At 38.2% G+C, this 15,238-nt stretch overlaps 2 protein-coding genes across 2 annotated transcripts; both read right to left on the bottom strand.

Annotated features, from left to right (window-relative positions):
* Positions 1-1,781: 1,781 nt before the first annotated feature.
* On the bottom strand, positions 1,782-3,137 carry LOC125228951. Its single transcript, XM_048133684.1, has 2 exons — positions 2,474-3,137; positions 1,782-2,320 (listed from the first exon to the last, which is right to left on the bottom strand). Exons 1-2 carry the CDS (start codon positions 3,131-3,133, stop codon positions 1,934-1,936), a joined length of 1,047 nt encoding a protein of 348 aa, XP_047989641.1. The 5' UTR covers positions 3,134-3,137; the 3' UTR covers positions 1,782-1,933.
* A 2,650-nt stretch (positions 3,138-5,787) lies between these two features.
* Positions 5,788-8,220, bottom strand: LOC125229146. Its single transcript, XM_048133927.1, has 2 exons — positions 7,623-8,220; positions 5,788-5,804 (listed from the first exon to the last, which is right to left on the bottom strand). The coding sequence occupies exons 1-2, from the start codon at positions 8,218-8,220 to the stop codon at positions 5,788-5,790; spliced, it is 615 nt and encodes a 204-aa protein (XP_047989884.1).
* Positions 8,221-15,238: the final 7,018 nt, after the last annotated feature.

Here is a 15,238-nt window from a genome sequence, read left to right as displayed (position 1 = left end):
ATCATCTTTTTTTATTAGTTACGTTGTTTCATATTTAAAAAATGGTGATAGATTTTTTTCATTATTTTTCCAGTGCTCAGCATATATACCACCATGGTGTCATATATCTGTAAATTGTTAAAAAAAGTAAAATCATGCAATTAAGGGTTTATTGACATTTATGGAGTGCCTCTCTAATTTATATTTCCGCAATGGGTACATCGATGGGTAGATTTAACGCAAAAAACGAAGGGGTGTTATAAGTTTGACGTGTCTGTCTGTCTGTCTGTCTGTCTGTCTGTCTGTCTGTCTGTTTGTCTGTCTGTCTGTCTGTGTGTGTGTCTGTCTGTGGCATCGTAGCTCCCAAACAGATGAACCGATTTAGATTGTTTTTTTTTTGTCTGAAAGCTGAGTTAGTCGGGAGTGTTCTTAGCCATGTTTCATGAAAATCGGTCCACTATGTCGGGGTCGGGGGTTTTTTTCAAAATTTAATTAAATAAATAATTTTATGACTTTTATGTAATTCCCAAAAGATTTGACAATTTGTAAATACATAGGTAAAGAAAATATTCGTTCTATCTGAATATGACGATAGGTACCTACGTTAAAAATAGAGCGCTTTCGAACTACGTCCGATCCGAATCCGATAAATTCGTGAAAATAAAATTACGCACTATTATGGACTATGGACGGAAATCTGGCAGGATTTTGGAGTAGGCCCTTGAGGCAACCTGCTAAGATGCTTCTCTTATCATAGTCAACCTCAGGTCTGCAAGCTGGCAGCTGGGGAGCGGGGCCAAATCGACAATCGATTATATTTTTAAGACGATACAGGACGGTTCAATTTCCATACTAACGCTCTCGACTATTTCCTCCCTGGTTTTTGAAGGTAGACTGATTTTTTCAACACAGATTATTCTATAAATTGAAATAGACATCATACACGAAATAAAAAACGACAAGGCCCAAGGCAACAATTAGTGCTTGCACCTCCTATCTCCTTTGCAGCATTACGATATAGCGAAAGACTATTTTTAACCCCCGACGCAAAAACGAAGGGGTGTTATAAGTTTGACGTGTCTGTCTGTCTATTTGTTTGTCTGTCTGTGTGTGTGTGTGTGTCTGTGGCATCGTAGTTCCCGAACGGATGAACCGATTTAAATTTAGTTTTTTTGTCTGAAAGCTGAGTTAGTCGGGAGTGTTCTTAGCCATGTTTCATGAAAATCGGTCCACTATGTCGCGGTCGGGAGTTTTTTCAAAATTTTAATTTTGTTGTTAGGTTATTAAATAACAAATCACAATAAAATAATTTGATTTGTTCCCAGTCAGATTGTTATTAATTATTAATCTTATCTGTATTGGAACGTTTTGATATTTTTATTTTTAAAGACGGTCGAGTCAATCAAAAATTTCCAAAAACGGCCTTTTTCATTATGGCGCAAAAAAAGTGATACTCGAGATTGGTAACAATTAGCCAAAAAACCTAAACGGTACGACATAGATTTGATGAAAAACGTGTGACTTGTGCCTTTAAAAAAGTAAAACAGAAAAACGTACGTCGTTTTCGTACGTGTTTTCGCTACGATCAATATGCAAATGGATAATTTAGTAGGCAAGTGTTAAAGTACTTGCTTACTCTAACATTTACTTGATAGGTTGATGTAAGAGTTAACTCAAAGACGTTCTCGAGAAATACTTGCTTTATTGTAATGATTGTACTGTCTCGACAGAATAGAATCGAATGAATAGAGTGCAATAAAAGAGTAGGCATTTACCTAATTTTAGTGTTTATATACAAATTAAATGCTGATGGTGCAATCAATCACATGACTGGTAAAAACAATAATCACATGATTCTTTACTCGATGACGCATGTGCAATTTACTTGTACATATTCCGGGGGGCGGTTGAGAGGAGAGGGAGATGCTGCTAAAAAACATGATAAACATTAAATCTAACTAAAAGTAATTACTTTAAATGAAGGGGATGTCGCCTTATCTAATCGCGAAGGATTTGACGTGTCGCAGTGATCTTCATCGCTGAGTTGGTGCGCCTCGGTGACGACGACGGAGCGCGGCGACGCGCGGGGCGGGGGCGGCGTGGCGGCCGGAGGTTCCTCGGCGATGTGTCGGGACGGCGTAGGCGGCATTTTCCCGAGCGTTCGTCGTATTATGATAAATAATGCTGTAGTTCCGAATACTCCAAGAATCACGTATATCATGGCGTAGTGATGAATATCGTGATATGATATGGTCTCGGCGTTAACTTCGGTGGTCTTCAATTGTTCAATCTTTTCTCCAAGTTCGTTAGTTTCCCTTTGTAGATCTTCAGATTCGTTTTTCTGTTGGAGGGGAGGTATGGTAATATTGATTACGTGATTTATAGGTGCCATAATAGGGATGTATAAATCAGGTTTCATTTTAAGCTCAGACCAGTGAGGTTTATGTGGAAAAACAGAGAAATTATTAGTCTTAATAATGCAGCCATGACCTACGTTTATAAGTCCGGCATTCGTCAGCTGGTGCGCGGTGACTTGATCCGCGCACAATGTTCGAACTTGACACTGTGCACAACAAAAATAAATATAGGTATTTAGAGCGCTACTTTCGATCCAATTATTTGTGCATGTCGTGCTGGCAGTCTTGCATCCCGATTTGTCTGATTCACAAAAACTGTTGTCGCCTTTCAATTGATAGACTGGTTTCTTGATGTAGCAGAAATAGGAATCTGATGATATTGTGCAAGCTCTGATATCATTTTCTGAGACAGGAATATACATGTCTTTTTTCATGTTTATGGAGACATACTCCGATACAGGTATAACAGTGGTTATCTTGTTTCCAGTCCTTTTGGGTATCGGAATAATCCTTAGAAGTTCATAAACATCTCGGCTAACTAGAGGCAGCCTTATCTCGAAAATAAGTACGTCGTCCATCATCCTTGCCTTTACTTTCAACAGGTTGTATATTTTGCGTAGATCCGTGTGTAAGTTGTCAATAGGCAGGGACACGTCTCTTGGTAGATTGCTTGCAACGGCGCTTAACTCATTAATAAGTTGTTCCGGAGTGAGCACGTGTGGGTTAAAACGTCCTTGGTGGATGTCGGTGACGGTGTCCAATAACATGTCCTGCATTCCCTTTAAGTTGTGGAGCATATTACTTGCGATAATGTTGTTAGTTTCAACCTTGTGTTGTAAATTCTTGAACGCTTCTTCCAAATTGTTCATATGTTGATTTATCATTTTATGCTGTTGATTCATTGTATCTTCGCTACGCTTTAATAAATTATATTCCGCTTCGACTACGGAGGTTTGATTTTTCCAAAGTGAAGCCATGTGCTGAGCGTTGTGTTGTAAAAGTGCAATATCTCTTCTATATTGTTCGGCGAATCGTGCATCTAATACGCCAAATAGGCTATTAGCTAAGTAACCGACACCGTCGGCAAGGCCGCGGCGGGTTCGTAGTGTTCGTAGCGATGATTGTCGGGTGCTCGAATGCTGACTGAGTAATATTTCATTATAGTACTCAAGTTCGGAGAATCCATGACGAAGTTGTAGTAATATTACGTCACAGTGGACTTGTGTCTTGATAGTTTCGCATGTATCTTTTAGAAATCGGCTGTATTTTTGTAATGCGTTTGTTGCGTCCCAGTAAGGCTCCATGTTGTAATAGACGACCAGCTTCCATTCATCTCTAATTAGCAACATGTTTGCTAATTTATCGAAGTATACTGCCGTCCTAAGGTAAAAGGCAGCTATTCGACATTTTGCCGAAATTGACTTATTGTAATATTCGTAATGTACAGGTTAAGCTGCATCGACCACTTTTTTCCGTTTTTCGATATGTTGCCTAGTTTCCGAGAAAATTTCTCTAAAAAGGCAGTATTTGCACTAATTTTCCAAGATTTCCTAGCCAAAAAAGCAGCTATTTAACAAAACTAAGCTAAATCAACGTATATGCAGATATACGTTTTTTTACGCTCTGGTTAGGTTGATATGTTATCCAGTATTACTAGCCTAAAAGTGCGTAAAAGTGAAAAACTAGGCTAAAAATATGTACAAGACGTTATACGTAGTTTAGCGTAGGATTTTGATCAATTTTTTAAACTGATACTAGTCTAAAAAAGCGTATATACATTTTTTCTGTAAAAAATGTCAAATACGTCATTTAAGCCTAGTATCGCTCGATTGTTTTACAACACAATATTAGTCTATAAAAACGAATAAGTGTTATACGTTCTTCTTATTTTGTATGGGTGTCATATTAAACGTAAAAAAACTTTTAAAATGAGTGAAAGTGCTGCAAACTAGCCTATAAAACAGTATATGCTCCAACCTTTGTCAATCCACCCGCCAGCCGAAAGATACTTTATGCTATGGAAAAGCCATCAGTGACGAGCTGCGAGCACCGGCGCAGCTTGTGGCTGACAGTACGAGAGCGCAGCTGGCTTTTTTCGCGCGAAATATTGATCGAAACCAAACGAAGTTAGAAAAAATACTGAATTATTGCATTTTTGATACTTTTTAACAATAAAAACTATTGTTTACATTTCCTACATCATTTCTATTGTCATTTTTATTCGAGATACAAACATTTAACTCGATTTTCAGATATTATTGCTCGAAAGCAAATACGTCTTTTTAGCGTAGTTTGCGGTGGGAAAGTTGTTCGTATATAGTTTTTTTTGCAGCAAACACTATATGAGGTATATTAATATTCCACGGTTTAAGTATTTAAAGTTATCCTTTTTGGTTTAATTTACAGTAAAACAAGTAAATAATTTGCAATTAATGAATGAGAACGTTAGAGATGAATGTTGATATAGAGGGAGGGGTAAATCCAAACAACGATGAATGGATTATGTGAAATAGAATATTAGAGAGAAAGATATGAGTGTTGAGATGACGAAAGAGGAGAATGAAAGAGGAAGACCTGTTCTACCTTCCCTTACATAAAATGAGATAAGGGTATGAGGAATAAGAAGGAGAAGTATTGGCAGTAGTCTACATTTTCAACTATGTTTTATTTTACAAACATGGAATATTAATATAAATATAATAGGAAATTGAATATGAAAATAACCATATTTTTGATAACCAGTATCAAAAAGCATAGGCATGTTCGTGTGAAAGTTAGACCTATATAATAAACTTACGGGCTCATCTGCCACTGTTTCCAGAAAATCCATTAAATGACTATTTTGTTGTAGTCGAATTCAATTTATAACTAATTATTTTGATTGACTTTGATACTCTCTATAAACTTTTGGATCACAATTTTTGTATTGTAACATTGTTGAAGATTTTTATGGTTACTAATCCAGTCATTTCTGAATTTCTCGATGTTATCTGTTTCTTAGCTTAATTCATTTCAGGGTAGTTCGACGGATTTAATGTTTTCGCAACAAACTCGACATCATTCTCTTGATACCAGACCGGTACTTGGCGAGCGTAGTGAAAAGCAGCTTAATCGGACCAGAAGAATATTTGATCCCTGTACTTTCATATACTTAAGCAGAACCTGCTTATGAAGGCATTTCTTCTTGTAAATCTAGGAATGTAAGTTTCCTTAAACAAAAAACGAATGGACAAATTTCTTGCCAAACCACTTTTTGCCCAAATTTTTCGCAAAAAATCATTTTATCGTAGGTATTTGAACCCTATCAGAGGTTGAGGTACCTCTTGGTCGTTTAACTTCCGAGCTCGAGTTTTGACGGGAGATTCCTGAGTTTGGATGCGTTTTGGATGTGTTTGTTTCATGTATATAACCAGCCGCAGTGAATGACGCTCTTTAGCTTACTGAACTATTGCTACATATTCGCACAATCTGTAATAGAAATTGGTAAAATTGTTTTTTGTTTGCAAACTGTTCGTCACATAACAATTATACTATCTTTTTCTCTAAATTTTTTTATAGAAAAGAGCCAGGTTTTTGGAGCGACCATGAAATTCTTCCAAACTGTATGTATAATTCATGCGAAACCATTTGGTAGTAGGTAGTGTAAACTGCTTTCTAACTCACATCTTGTGCGGCCAATTTCATAGTCATCCAAATCCTTTGCAGATAGATTGGTCACAATTAAAACCCGTTGTTGTTCTACCTCTCATCTTGGCATTAAAATTACATAATTATAATTTATTTTGCCTCCAATTCTCAGAAGTGACGCGATAGATTGACATATGACATATGATATAAAAATTGACCTTTTTTTCAAAGCAAAATAACAAATTGACCTATTTTATCATTACTTACTAACTTGTTTCCATTAGCAACGTAAGAAAGTTTCCACAAAACTCCGAATTAGTACACGTATGTTTAGTATACAGACGGCACTCTTATCATCTAGGCTTTGAGGAAAAATGACGATTAGATACTAATAATTGACTACTTACTGACTAATTTAAAAGAGCAGGTATTATTGTGTACTGTAAAAGTTTATTATATTTATCACTATCCAAAAAGAATCGATAGATCTAGTTTTTTTTAAGTAAATAGGGACAGAATGGCGTTTTCTTGTTTCTTTAATACATACGTTTTTAAACGACGTATTTGCATTTTGTTCCAATTTCTTCCAAATATACTAATCTATAAAGCCGTATATACGATTTTTTTGATAGTATGCGTTCTTTTAGACTAGCAGTACAGTCGAAAATCTGGAAAACTCACTAGGATACTAATTAAAAAGGCCGAATAACTACGATACTGCCTTTAACTTAGAATCTCGAGTGCTAGATGGGCATTGTTGCTAAGCAATAAGATAGTATGTGATTATATACGGCGTTATAGCCTAGTTTAAGAGAAAATCCTAGATTAGAACACCGTATAAAGCATGTTTTACCGCTTTCTTGACTAGTAATATCTACCATTTTTGAAGCTTAATACTATGCAAAAAGGCTTTTATCGAATTAAAAAAAAACCAGTTGCTGTACAAACACACAAATAATGTCTAAAATAAGTAAACACTTATACCTACTATATACAAAAAGAAATAATGAAAAAAGTTAATCCGTTTTGTAGAAATTCAAAAAAGAAGGTTTTTTGCGATTATCTCAAAACTAGCTTTTGTCGAATAGCTGCCTTTTACCTTAGGACGGCAGTATAGCCCTTGTGTTTCACGAAATGGTATGATGTTGACATCGCACTGACCGGTTGTGAGGCATGATAAAAGTAGTAGTAATACGGCGAATATTGATGACAATGTGGCCTTGTTTGCCTTCGGTTTTTGATAACTTCTTGTCGAGTTTTGCTTATCGGTATCTCGCTCAGGTAGCGAGTTACTTTGATGCATTCTGGGCTCTTCTTCGGTGTGCTCTAACAAAAGGGAGAGCTTGACTACTGGGCGCTTCAGTGTGCCGTTTTTTATTTTGAGTGTAACAACCCTTACATATCCGTCTTGTCCCGGATGTAGCTCTATAACTCTGCCCATTGCCCACTTGCCGGGCGGCAGGTTATCGTCATGAATAAGCACGACGTCATTGATGCTGATGTTGTCTTGTGACTTTTTCCATTTACTTCTTGAGTTTAACAGTGCTAGGTATTCAGAACGCCATCTCTTCCACAAGTCTTGAAATATTTTCTGAGTGAGTTGCCATCGGGTACGCAAATCTCTTTCTGTTTCGATCAATGTTAAAGTGGGTCCGCTACTGAGAAAATGAGAAGGAGTCAAATAGTTGATGTCATCAGGATCTTCAGATATAGCGCATAGTGGTCTCGAATTCGTGCATCCTTCGATCTGAGCTAATAAACTGCTGAATTCTTCATAAGTTAGTTTTTGCTCTCCGATGACACGCTTCAGGTGGTACTTGAAAACCTTAACACAGCCTTCCCATAATCCTCCTGCTGAAGGCCATGCGGGTGCATTGAAGTGCCAGGTGATTCCCATGTCTGATATTGCTCCCTGACATTCGGTGTTCACGACATTTTGGATTTCAAGGTATTCTTCCTTAAGTATCTTGCTAGCCTTAAGGAAGTTTCTTCCATTATCGCTGTAGATGTGCAGCGGAGTTCCTCTTCGAGCAGCCATTCTGCGCAAAGCTGCTATGAAAGCTGATGCTGTCATGTCAGATACCAGCTCGAGATGGACAGCTTTTGTAGCCATGCAGACAAACACGCAAACGTATCCTTTAGTGGTCTTGATACCGCGACCCTTGTTGGCTTTAAGGAATACGTGGCCGGTGAAGTCTACGCCAGTATGTTCAAAGGGACGAGATGGATTGCTTCTTGCTGCAGGTAAATCCCCCATGATTTGATTTCGCATGTTTGCTTTTTGTTTCTTGCAGATTACGCAGTGACGAATAAATTGTTTGGTGGCGCTGTTGCCCCCAACGATCCAATATTTATTTCGTATGAAGTTTAGGGTTGTTCGCGCAGGGCCATGAAGAGCCATTTTATGTGCGTGATCTATGATAAGGCTAGTCAAGCGATGTTTATGCGGTAAAATGATTGGGTGTTTCATGTCAAACGTAATGTACGCGTTTCTCAATCTTCCCTTGACTCGTAGGACGCCTTCTTCGTCTATAAATGGACACAAATCGAGTATGTTGCTCTTAGTCGAAATTGGTCGGCTTTTCTTCAATTCTTAGTATTCTTCTTGAAATTCGGTTTTTTGGACTCGTTTGATAATTAAGGTCGATGCTTCTCGTAGTTCGGATAAATGCAGATAATTACTAGATTTTCTGTCTTGCTTTTTTGATATGAATCGGCGGACCCAGGCTAGTACATGTATTAGTTTTGAGAATGAGCTGTATTTGTTTATTAGTTGGTCGATGAGATTGTCTTCTGGTTCAGCATTTACCGCAACGTGCACTTGTGGTATATTTTGTTCTTCGTGGGTTGGGTAGTTCATTTGTTTATCGTATTTATCTGCTTGAAATGTCGGCAACCAGGTGGGCCCTTGCCACCATAAAGTATGTTGCTTTAGTTGTGACGCGGTAAGTCCTCTGCTTGCGCAATCCGAAGGGTTTTCTGCCGATTTAACGTAGCGCCAGCACTCGGGAGGGATGACTTCTGTGATTTGTCGCACCCTGTTGGCGACGAATGTATTCCAGCGGTTAGGATCGCCTTGCAGCCAACCCAAGACTGCGGTTGAATCCACCCAACCATAGACCTTGATATTATGGTTGTTTAAACATTGCTTTATCTTAATCATTAATTTGGCAAGAAGATGGGCTCCACACAATTCTGCTCTTGGCAATGTGACAGTTTTGCTATTCGGCACCAGTCTTGATTTTCCAGCTAGTAAAACGATTTTCGTCTGGCCTTCTATGTTTATTTTGCAATAAATGACGCACGCATAAGCTTGCGGCGTCGCGTCACTGAATGCATGTAACTCGATATCGCTGACGACGTGAGTGCCGATCCATCTTTCTATTTTGAATGTGTTTATGTTATTGTTTATGTCTTCTTTAATAATTTTCCATTCCTTATGCATGTCATTAGGTATGTTGTCATCCCATTTTAGAGGAGTTGTCCACAAAAGTTGAAAAAGTAGTTTCAGTTTAGTAGATAGGGGTGAGCCAACCCAAAGGATCGAATAATTTGGAGATTTCTGATAATAGCTGACGTTTTGTTGTGTTTTGTGCGACGTCCGAAGTTGCTTCCAATTTAGATTCAAAATGAAAGATGTCTTGAGAAGGGTCCCATTGGAGTCCTAATGTTTTTCTTGATTCCATCTCTTTGAAGTTGTATTTGTTTTCATCTGACTTATTTTGATAGTCAGGTCTGGACAGCTCCTGGTGGTTTGACATCCATTTTCTTAAGTAAAAACCTCCAGATTGTAGTAGCTTTTGTAATTGTTGCTGTAATTGTTTAGCTGATGAGACGGAGTGGGAGCCGTGTAGAAGGTCATCCATGTAGAAGCATTCTTCGAGGGCTTGTGCGGCTTCAGGGTAGTTGCATCTTTCGTCATGGGCTAATTGCTTTAAGGTCATCATTGCTAGGAAAGGTGCTGCTTTTTGACCGTAAGTGACTGTTGTTAGTTGGTATTCTTGCAACCTGTCTTGAGGCGAATCTCTCCAGATAATCTTCTGCAGGATCTGATCTTCTGGATGCACCCATATTTGTCGAAACATTTTCTCGATGTCGGCGATGTAGGCTACTCGATGCTGTCTCCATTTCAGAATTAGTGATAAAAGATCTTTCTGAAGGTTGGGTCCTTTGTGCATTATGTCATTAAGGCTGACTCCTGTAGAGGTGTTAGCAGATCCATTAAAGACGACTCTCAGAGCTGTTGTGGTGGAATCTCTTAGAATGCAATGATGTGGTAGATAGCAGTCACGCGTTTCACTTGTCTCACGTGATTTATTCCAATGTTGAGTCGGCGATAATGTCATATGACCCATTGATAGGTATTCATGTATGAATGACTTGTAATGTTGCGCAATATGTTTGTTTTTATTGAATTTATATTCTAATTGTCGGAATTGCGCTATAGCTTTACTTTTTGAGTGACCTAGTTTTTGCAATCCAGCCTTTTTCAGAGGGATCCGAACTTGATATCTTCCGTCTGCCAACCTTGTTGTTGTTTCCTTGTAAAATTTGACACACTCATCCTCATCACTGTTTGCGAGTGTTTGGCTTGGTATATCTTCGATTTCCCAGAATTTATGTATGTCTTCCATGTTGTTTAATACCATATTGCATTGAAAGTTTTGCGGTACTCTCCCACATATAATCCATCCTAGGTGCGTCTCTTGTACGACAAAGGGTGAATCTTTATGTTTGTACATTCCATGCATTAGAATAGTTGCGTATATCTCCGCGCCCAATAATATATCGATTGAGCTGTTGACGTTATAATCGGGGTCTGCTAGTGGTAAAGTGTCCAAAATATCCCATCTTGTTTTGGGAAACGTGAAATTGGGTAGTTTTCTTGTTAAATCCTTCATAATAAAGGCCTCGGTGCCAAAGACATATTTTTCGTCCGACGATAAACAGGTTACATACAGCATGCCTTTGCATATGTTATCCCTAAGGCCCACTCCTGTGATCACTCCCTTTCCTTGCTGTCGGGGCAACCCTAGTTGTTGAGCGGCATTTTCAGAAATCAAACACATCTGGGCCCCCGGGTCTATTAAGGCACGCATCATAAGGGGTACTCCATTTCTTCCCAGGATCTTGATCATAGCTGTAGCTAAGAGGATATTGGGGTCTTGATTGTTCTCTTCACATTGTTGGGCCACGTGTGTCCCAAATCCTTGTTGTCGACTTTGATTTCCGACTGTATTTTGCGACGCATTATTTTGATTGTAATATGCTTCGTGTAAAAGTGTATTATGATACCCGTTGCATTCTTGGCACCGTTTAGTAGAATTGCAAGGTTTGCCATGATGATTGTATAAACAATTATTACAAAGATTTAGTTTTGTAATTGTTTTCCGTTTAAGTCCTGGGGCCATGTTTTTGAACTCTGTACAGAAATAAATTCCATGTTCTTGTTGGCAAACTGGACACTTGCGCCTGTATTCTAGGCCTGGTTTATTATTTTTCGAGTGGTTGCTTGTAAAATACTGATTGAAACGGCTTGATTTGTTTTGATTATTAGATGTTGACGTTGTATTAAAACTTGTTCGAGTAATGGCGGCTTCTTGTTTGCGCCGTGATGATTCCATAGCGGTGAATTTTCCCTCCAAAAATGACAAGAACTCCTTTAACGACGGTAGTTCTCTCGGTTGTTTCAGAGCTGTTAGGTATTCGTTATGAGTTTCGGTATCCAATTTCTGCTGCAATAAATGGACTAATATCGGATCCCACGTTTCAATGTTGACTCCTAGGTTTTTTATGCCGTTCAAACTTTCTATAGTGACGTCATGTAGCCGCTTGACGTAGGTTGACGTAGCTTGTTGCATCACTGGAATGTTCATGATGTTGTTTATGTGAGTCGTAAATATCAATTTTTTGTTGTTATACCGATGGTTTAATATTTCCCAGCACGTAGTATAATTATCTGAACTAATGGGTAGGTGTTGTATAAGTCTTTCCGGTTCACCCTTGATCTTGCTTTTCAGGAATTGCATCTTTTGTGCGTTAGATAAACATGTATTATTGTGGATAGCTTCGGTAAATAAATCTTTGAACGAGATCCATTGTTGATAGTGACCATGAAATATGGGGATGTCTAGACGTGGGGTAGACTTTTCTATGTGCGACGTTGACCACAATTTGCTGTTAATCTGCCTTTTCATGGTGGCATGTTCGTTTTCATATTTCGTAAAGATGGCTTCGTAGTCCTCGTCCGTTCCCCCGAGTTCACTATCTATCTCCCAGTGCAGCGAATCGATGGCAGCCCAGCGAGCATCCAGAGACTTTATGATATCTTCAAACTCCCATTTTTCGCTAACACTGTCTAGCTTGATATTAGCCAGTGTTCGGGCTAACGCCTTGAAATTGCTACTTTGCTTGCGTAACATTTCGTCTAACTTGCTATTATTTCCTTGCGAGGTAAATGAAGGTTCATGCTGGTTTTTATCGCTTACGGATGCTGGCAATGACGTCTTGGCTACTCCTGTTTGTTGTCTTGGTATCGGTTGAATGTTGTGGGAACCACCTTGAGGTTCGGTTATTTCTGATGGCGAGGAAATGGAAGGGAAAGCTGACTGGATTAATTCTCTTGTTTGTTGATAGGTATCGTACGTTTCTTCATAAAGATTTTTGCAGAAGTAGGTATGATTAGGATTGTCGTACTCACGTAACTTTCCATCATTTTTGTTGAATTCCTCCCAGAGTAATTCGAGAGAAGATAATTTCCTCTGAAGGTTGGTTTCCGTCTTACGGTCTTGACTATCTTTCTTGAAATTGATTCTTGCTTGCTTGATGGCTGTTTGTAGTCGAATCTGGTCTTGATACAGATCCTCCATATTTTTGTGTCTTGATAACTAGGTACCTAGATTATTATGAAGATGACTTGTCATAAAACAACTTGATAATTGACGATGATATTCTTGCTTAATCACCTTTCTTGATATGAGTAGTTGTGTACACTTTTCTTGATTTTTTTTTCTGTTGCCTTGTTGCTTGATTAGTGGATCCTATTGTCGTCTCACTTGATTTTGATTGTTTGACCTTGTTGTCTCACTGGATGTTTTGATGATCACTTGTTCACTTGTTTGATTCACTGACCTTGTTGTCTTGCTTAGACCTTGTTGTCCTGATAATTCCTTGATTTCTTGATGCCTTGCTCGGCTCGAAGGACCATTAATGTTAAAGTACTTGCTTACTCTAACATTTACTTGATAGGTTGATGTAAGAGTTAACTCAAAGACGTTCTCGAGAAATACTTGCTTTATTGTAATGATTGTACTGTCTAGACAGAATAGAATCGAATGAATAGAGTGCAATAAAAGAGTAGGCATTTACCTAATTGTAGTGTTTATATACAAATTAAATGCTGATGGTGCAATCAATCACATGACTGGTAAAAACAATAATCACATGATTCTTTACTCGATGACGCATGTGCAATTTACTTGTACAGCAAGTTTTATTTAAATCGATTAAATCGTAAATAGTGGCTTGCAGCTAAAAATAATGTTCAACTGGAAAAACCTAGGTACGTTTTTTCGCTAGAATCTACATTTTAGTAGGAAAATTTCTTAAAAATATATTAAAATTAAACTGGTACAGATTTTTTTAATTATCCCGTTATAGTGCCCTACTGCTGGGCAAAGGCCTTTCCCCTTGATTTCCTCAACTCCCTCTGGTGTTATTTTTCCGGCCATGCAGTCACTCATAAAGGCGTCCAAGTCGTCTCACCATGCATGCGACAGACCAGACGTGGCATGCACAAATACACTTCAGCATGGCGGTTTTCTTCCCTACTTACTTTAATATGTACAGATCATTTCTGTCGTAGATCAATTTTAGCTGTAGACCACCTTTAACGACTAACTTACGAAAAACTAAAAAATGTTTACAACATGTCGGTGTGTACCTTAAACAAACCACGAAAAAAAAACCGCCTCTTAAAAATAAGCGCGTTAGAAAACACGGAGAAAAAAGAAAAAAATAATTTTACATTGCAATAATATTGATGATTAGATTTCCTACCCAAACCTTTGAAATCAGATTTCTTAAGACTATACGATACAGGTCAGTTCGAAAAACCCTCTCGACAAACGCTCATACAAACGCTCTCGACTATTTCCTCCTTGGTTTTTGAAGATAGAGCAATGATTTTTTCGACACAGATTATTATTATTTTTATCTGAGTCGGACCGTTTTGATATTTTTTGCTATTCTTATTTTAAAAGATGCTAGATCCAATGAAAAATTTCTAAAAACGGCATTTTTCAATATGGCTCGAAAAAGGGATACTCAAGATCGGTAACAATTGTCCAAAAAATCTAAACGGTCCGACACAGATTATTTCATTTTTATTCAGATTCTCAAATTTCGTTCCGTTTAAATAAGTTTTGAAGGAGGAAACAGTCGAGAGCGGAACCTCGATTTTAAAGATTTTTTTCGCAATATCTTTTAACTGAGTTGTTCTGAATGGACAATTTTTTTCGATAAATCTAGTTAATAACATTGTAATATAACTAAAATTCCCAAATTGAAAGGGCTCCCTTTCCTTTCCATTTTCGCTCCTGTAGCGTCTTAAATACCTAAAAGTAGGTACTTAAACACCTAAAAGTACTTAAATACCTAAAAGAACAACCAGCGTATCGTGTCATCACGCACGCACACAAGGGTAGCTTAGCTAACAACTGCGACACGGCCGGCCGCCGCGGTACGTTGCCGTATCGTGCAAATGCCACATTGAGCGGTGTAGGGTTGCCAACCGTAGGTAGTATACACAAAGACAGGAAAAATGCTCTGAGGAAAATGATATGATATATAGTATTGTAAGTAATATATTATTTTGGTTCAGCGTACTGTAATTATTTTTAATTTCTGTACCATTTTTTTTGTAGGTACTGTACTGCACACAATTACACCGTCATATTTAAAATAGATACCTAACTTAGATAAGTACTCGACACCGATAGCAATAAGAAGCTGCAGGGCAATCATGGTCGCGTGATAAATGATAAAACATCGGGCCGTCCCTATCGCACTTACAAATAGTGCGATAGGGACGGCCTGATATTTTAATCATTTATCGCGCGACTATAATTGCCTGCCTGCTGTCTATAAGGCTGTCCTTTCGTCCTTCGTCCACATTAGAGATGGGCCGAATATTCGGTAAATATTCGGTATTCGGCATATTTAGTTAATCCCAGCATCTCCAGAGGTCCGACAGGTTTTTAAAATATATAAGGTCC

The sequence above is a fragment of the Leguminivora glycinivorella genome, chromosome 8 (assembly GCF_023078275.1).
Source record: "Leguminivora glycinivorella isolate SPB_JAAS2020 chromosome 8, LegGlyc_1.1, whole genome shotgun sequence".
NCBI classification, from domain to species: domain Eukaryota; kingdom Metazoa; phylum Arthropoda; class Insecta; order Lepidoptera; family Tortricidae; genus Leguminivora; species Leguminivora glycinivorella.
Note: the sequence above shows the minus strand (reverse complement) of the source record. Positions and strands in the feature narration are given on the sequence as shown.

Bases quoted from the DNA above. Each gene is read 5' to 3' on its own strand.
- LOC125228951 (XM_048133684.1), bottom strand. From the start codon at position 3,133: ATGCTCCACAACTTAAAGGGAATGCAGGACATGTTATTGGACACCGTC. The intron at 2,321-2,473 runs GTAGGTCATGGC...CCCCTCCAACAG, and splicing joins CGAATGCCGGACTTATAAAC to AAAAACGAATCTGAAGATCT.
- LOC125229146 (XM_048133927.1), bottom strand. From the start codon at position 8,220: ATGGGGGATTTACCTGCAGCAAGAAGCAATCCATCTCGTCCCTTTGAA.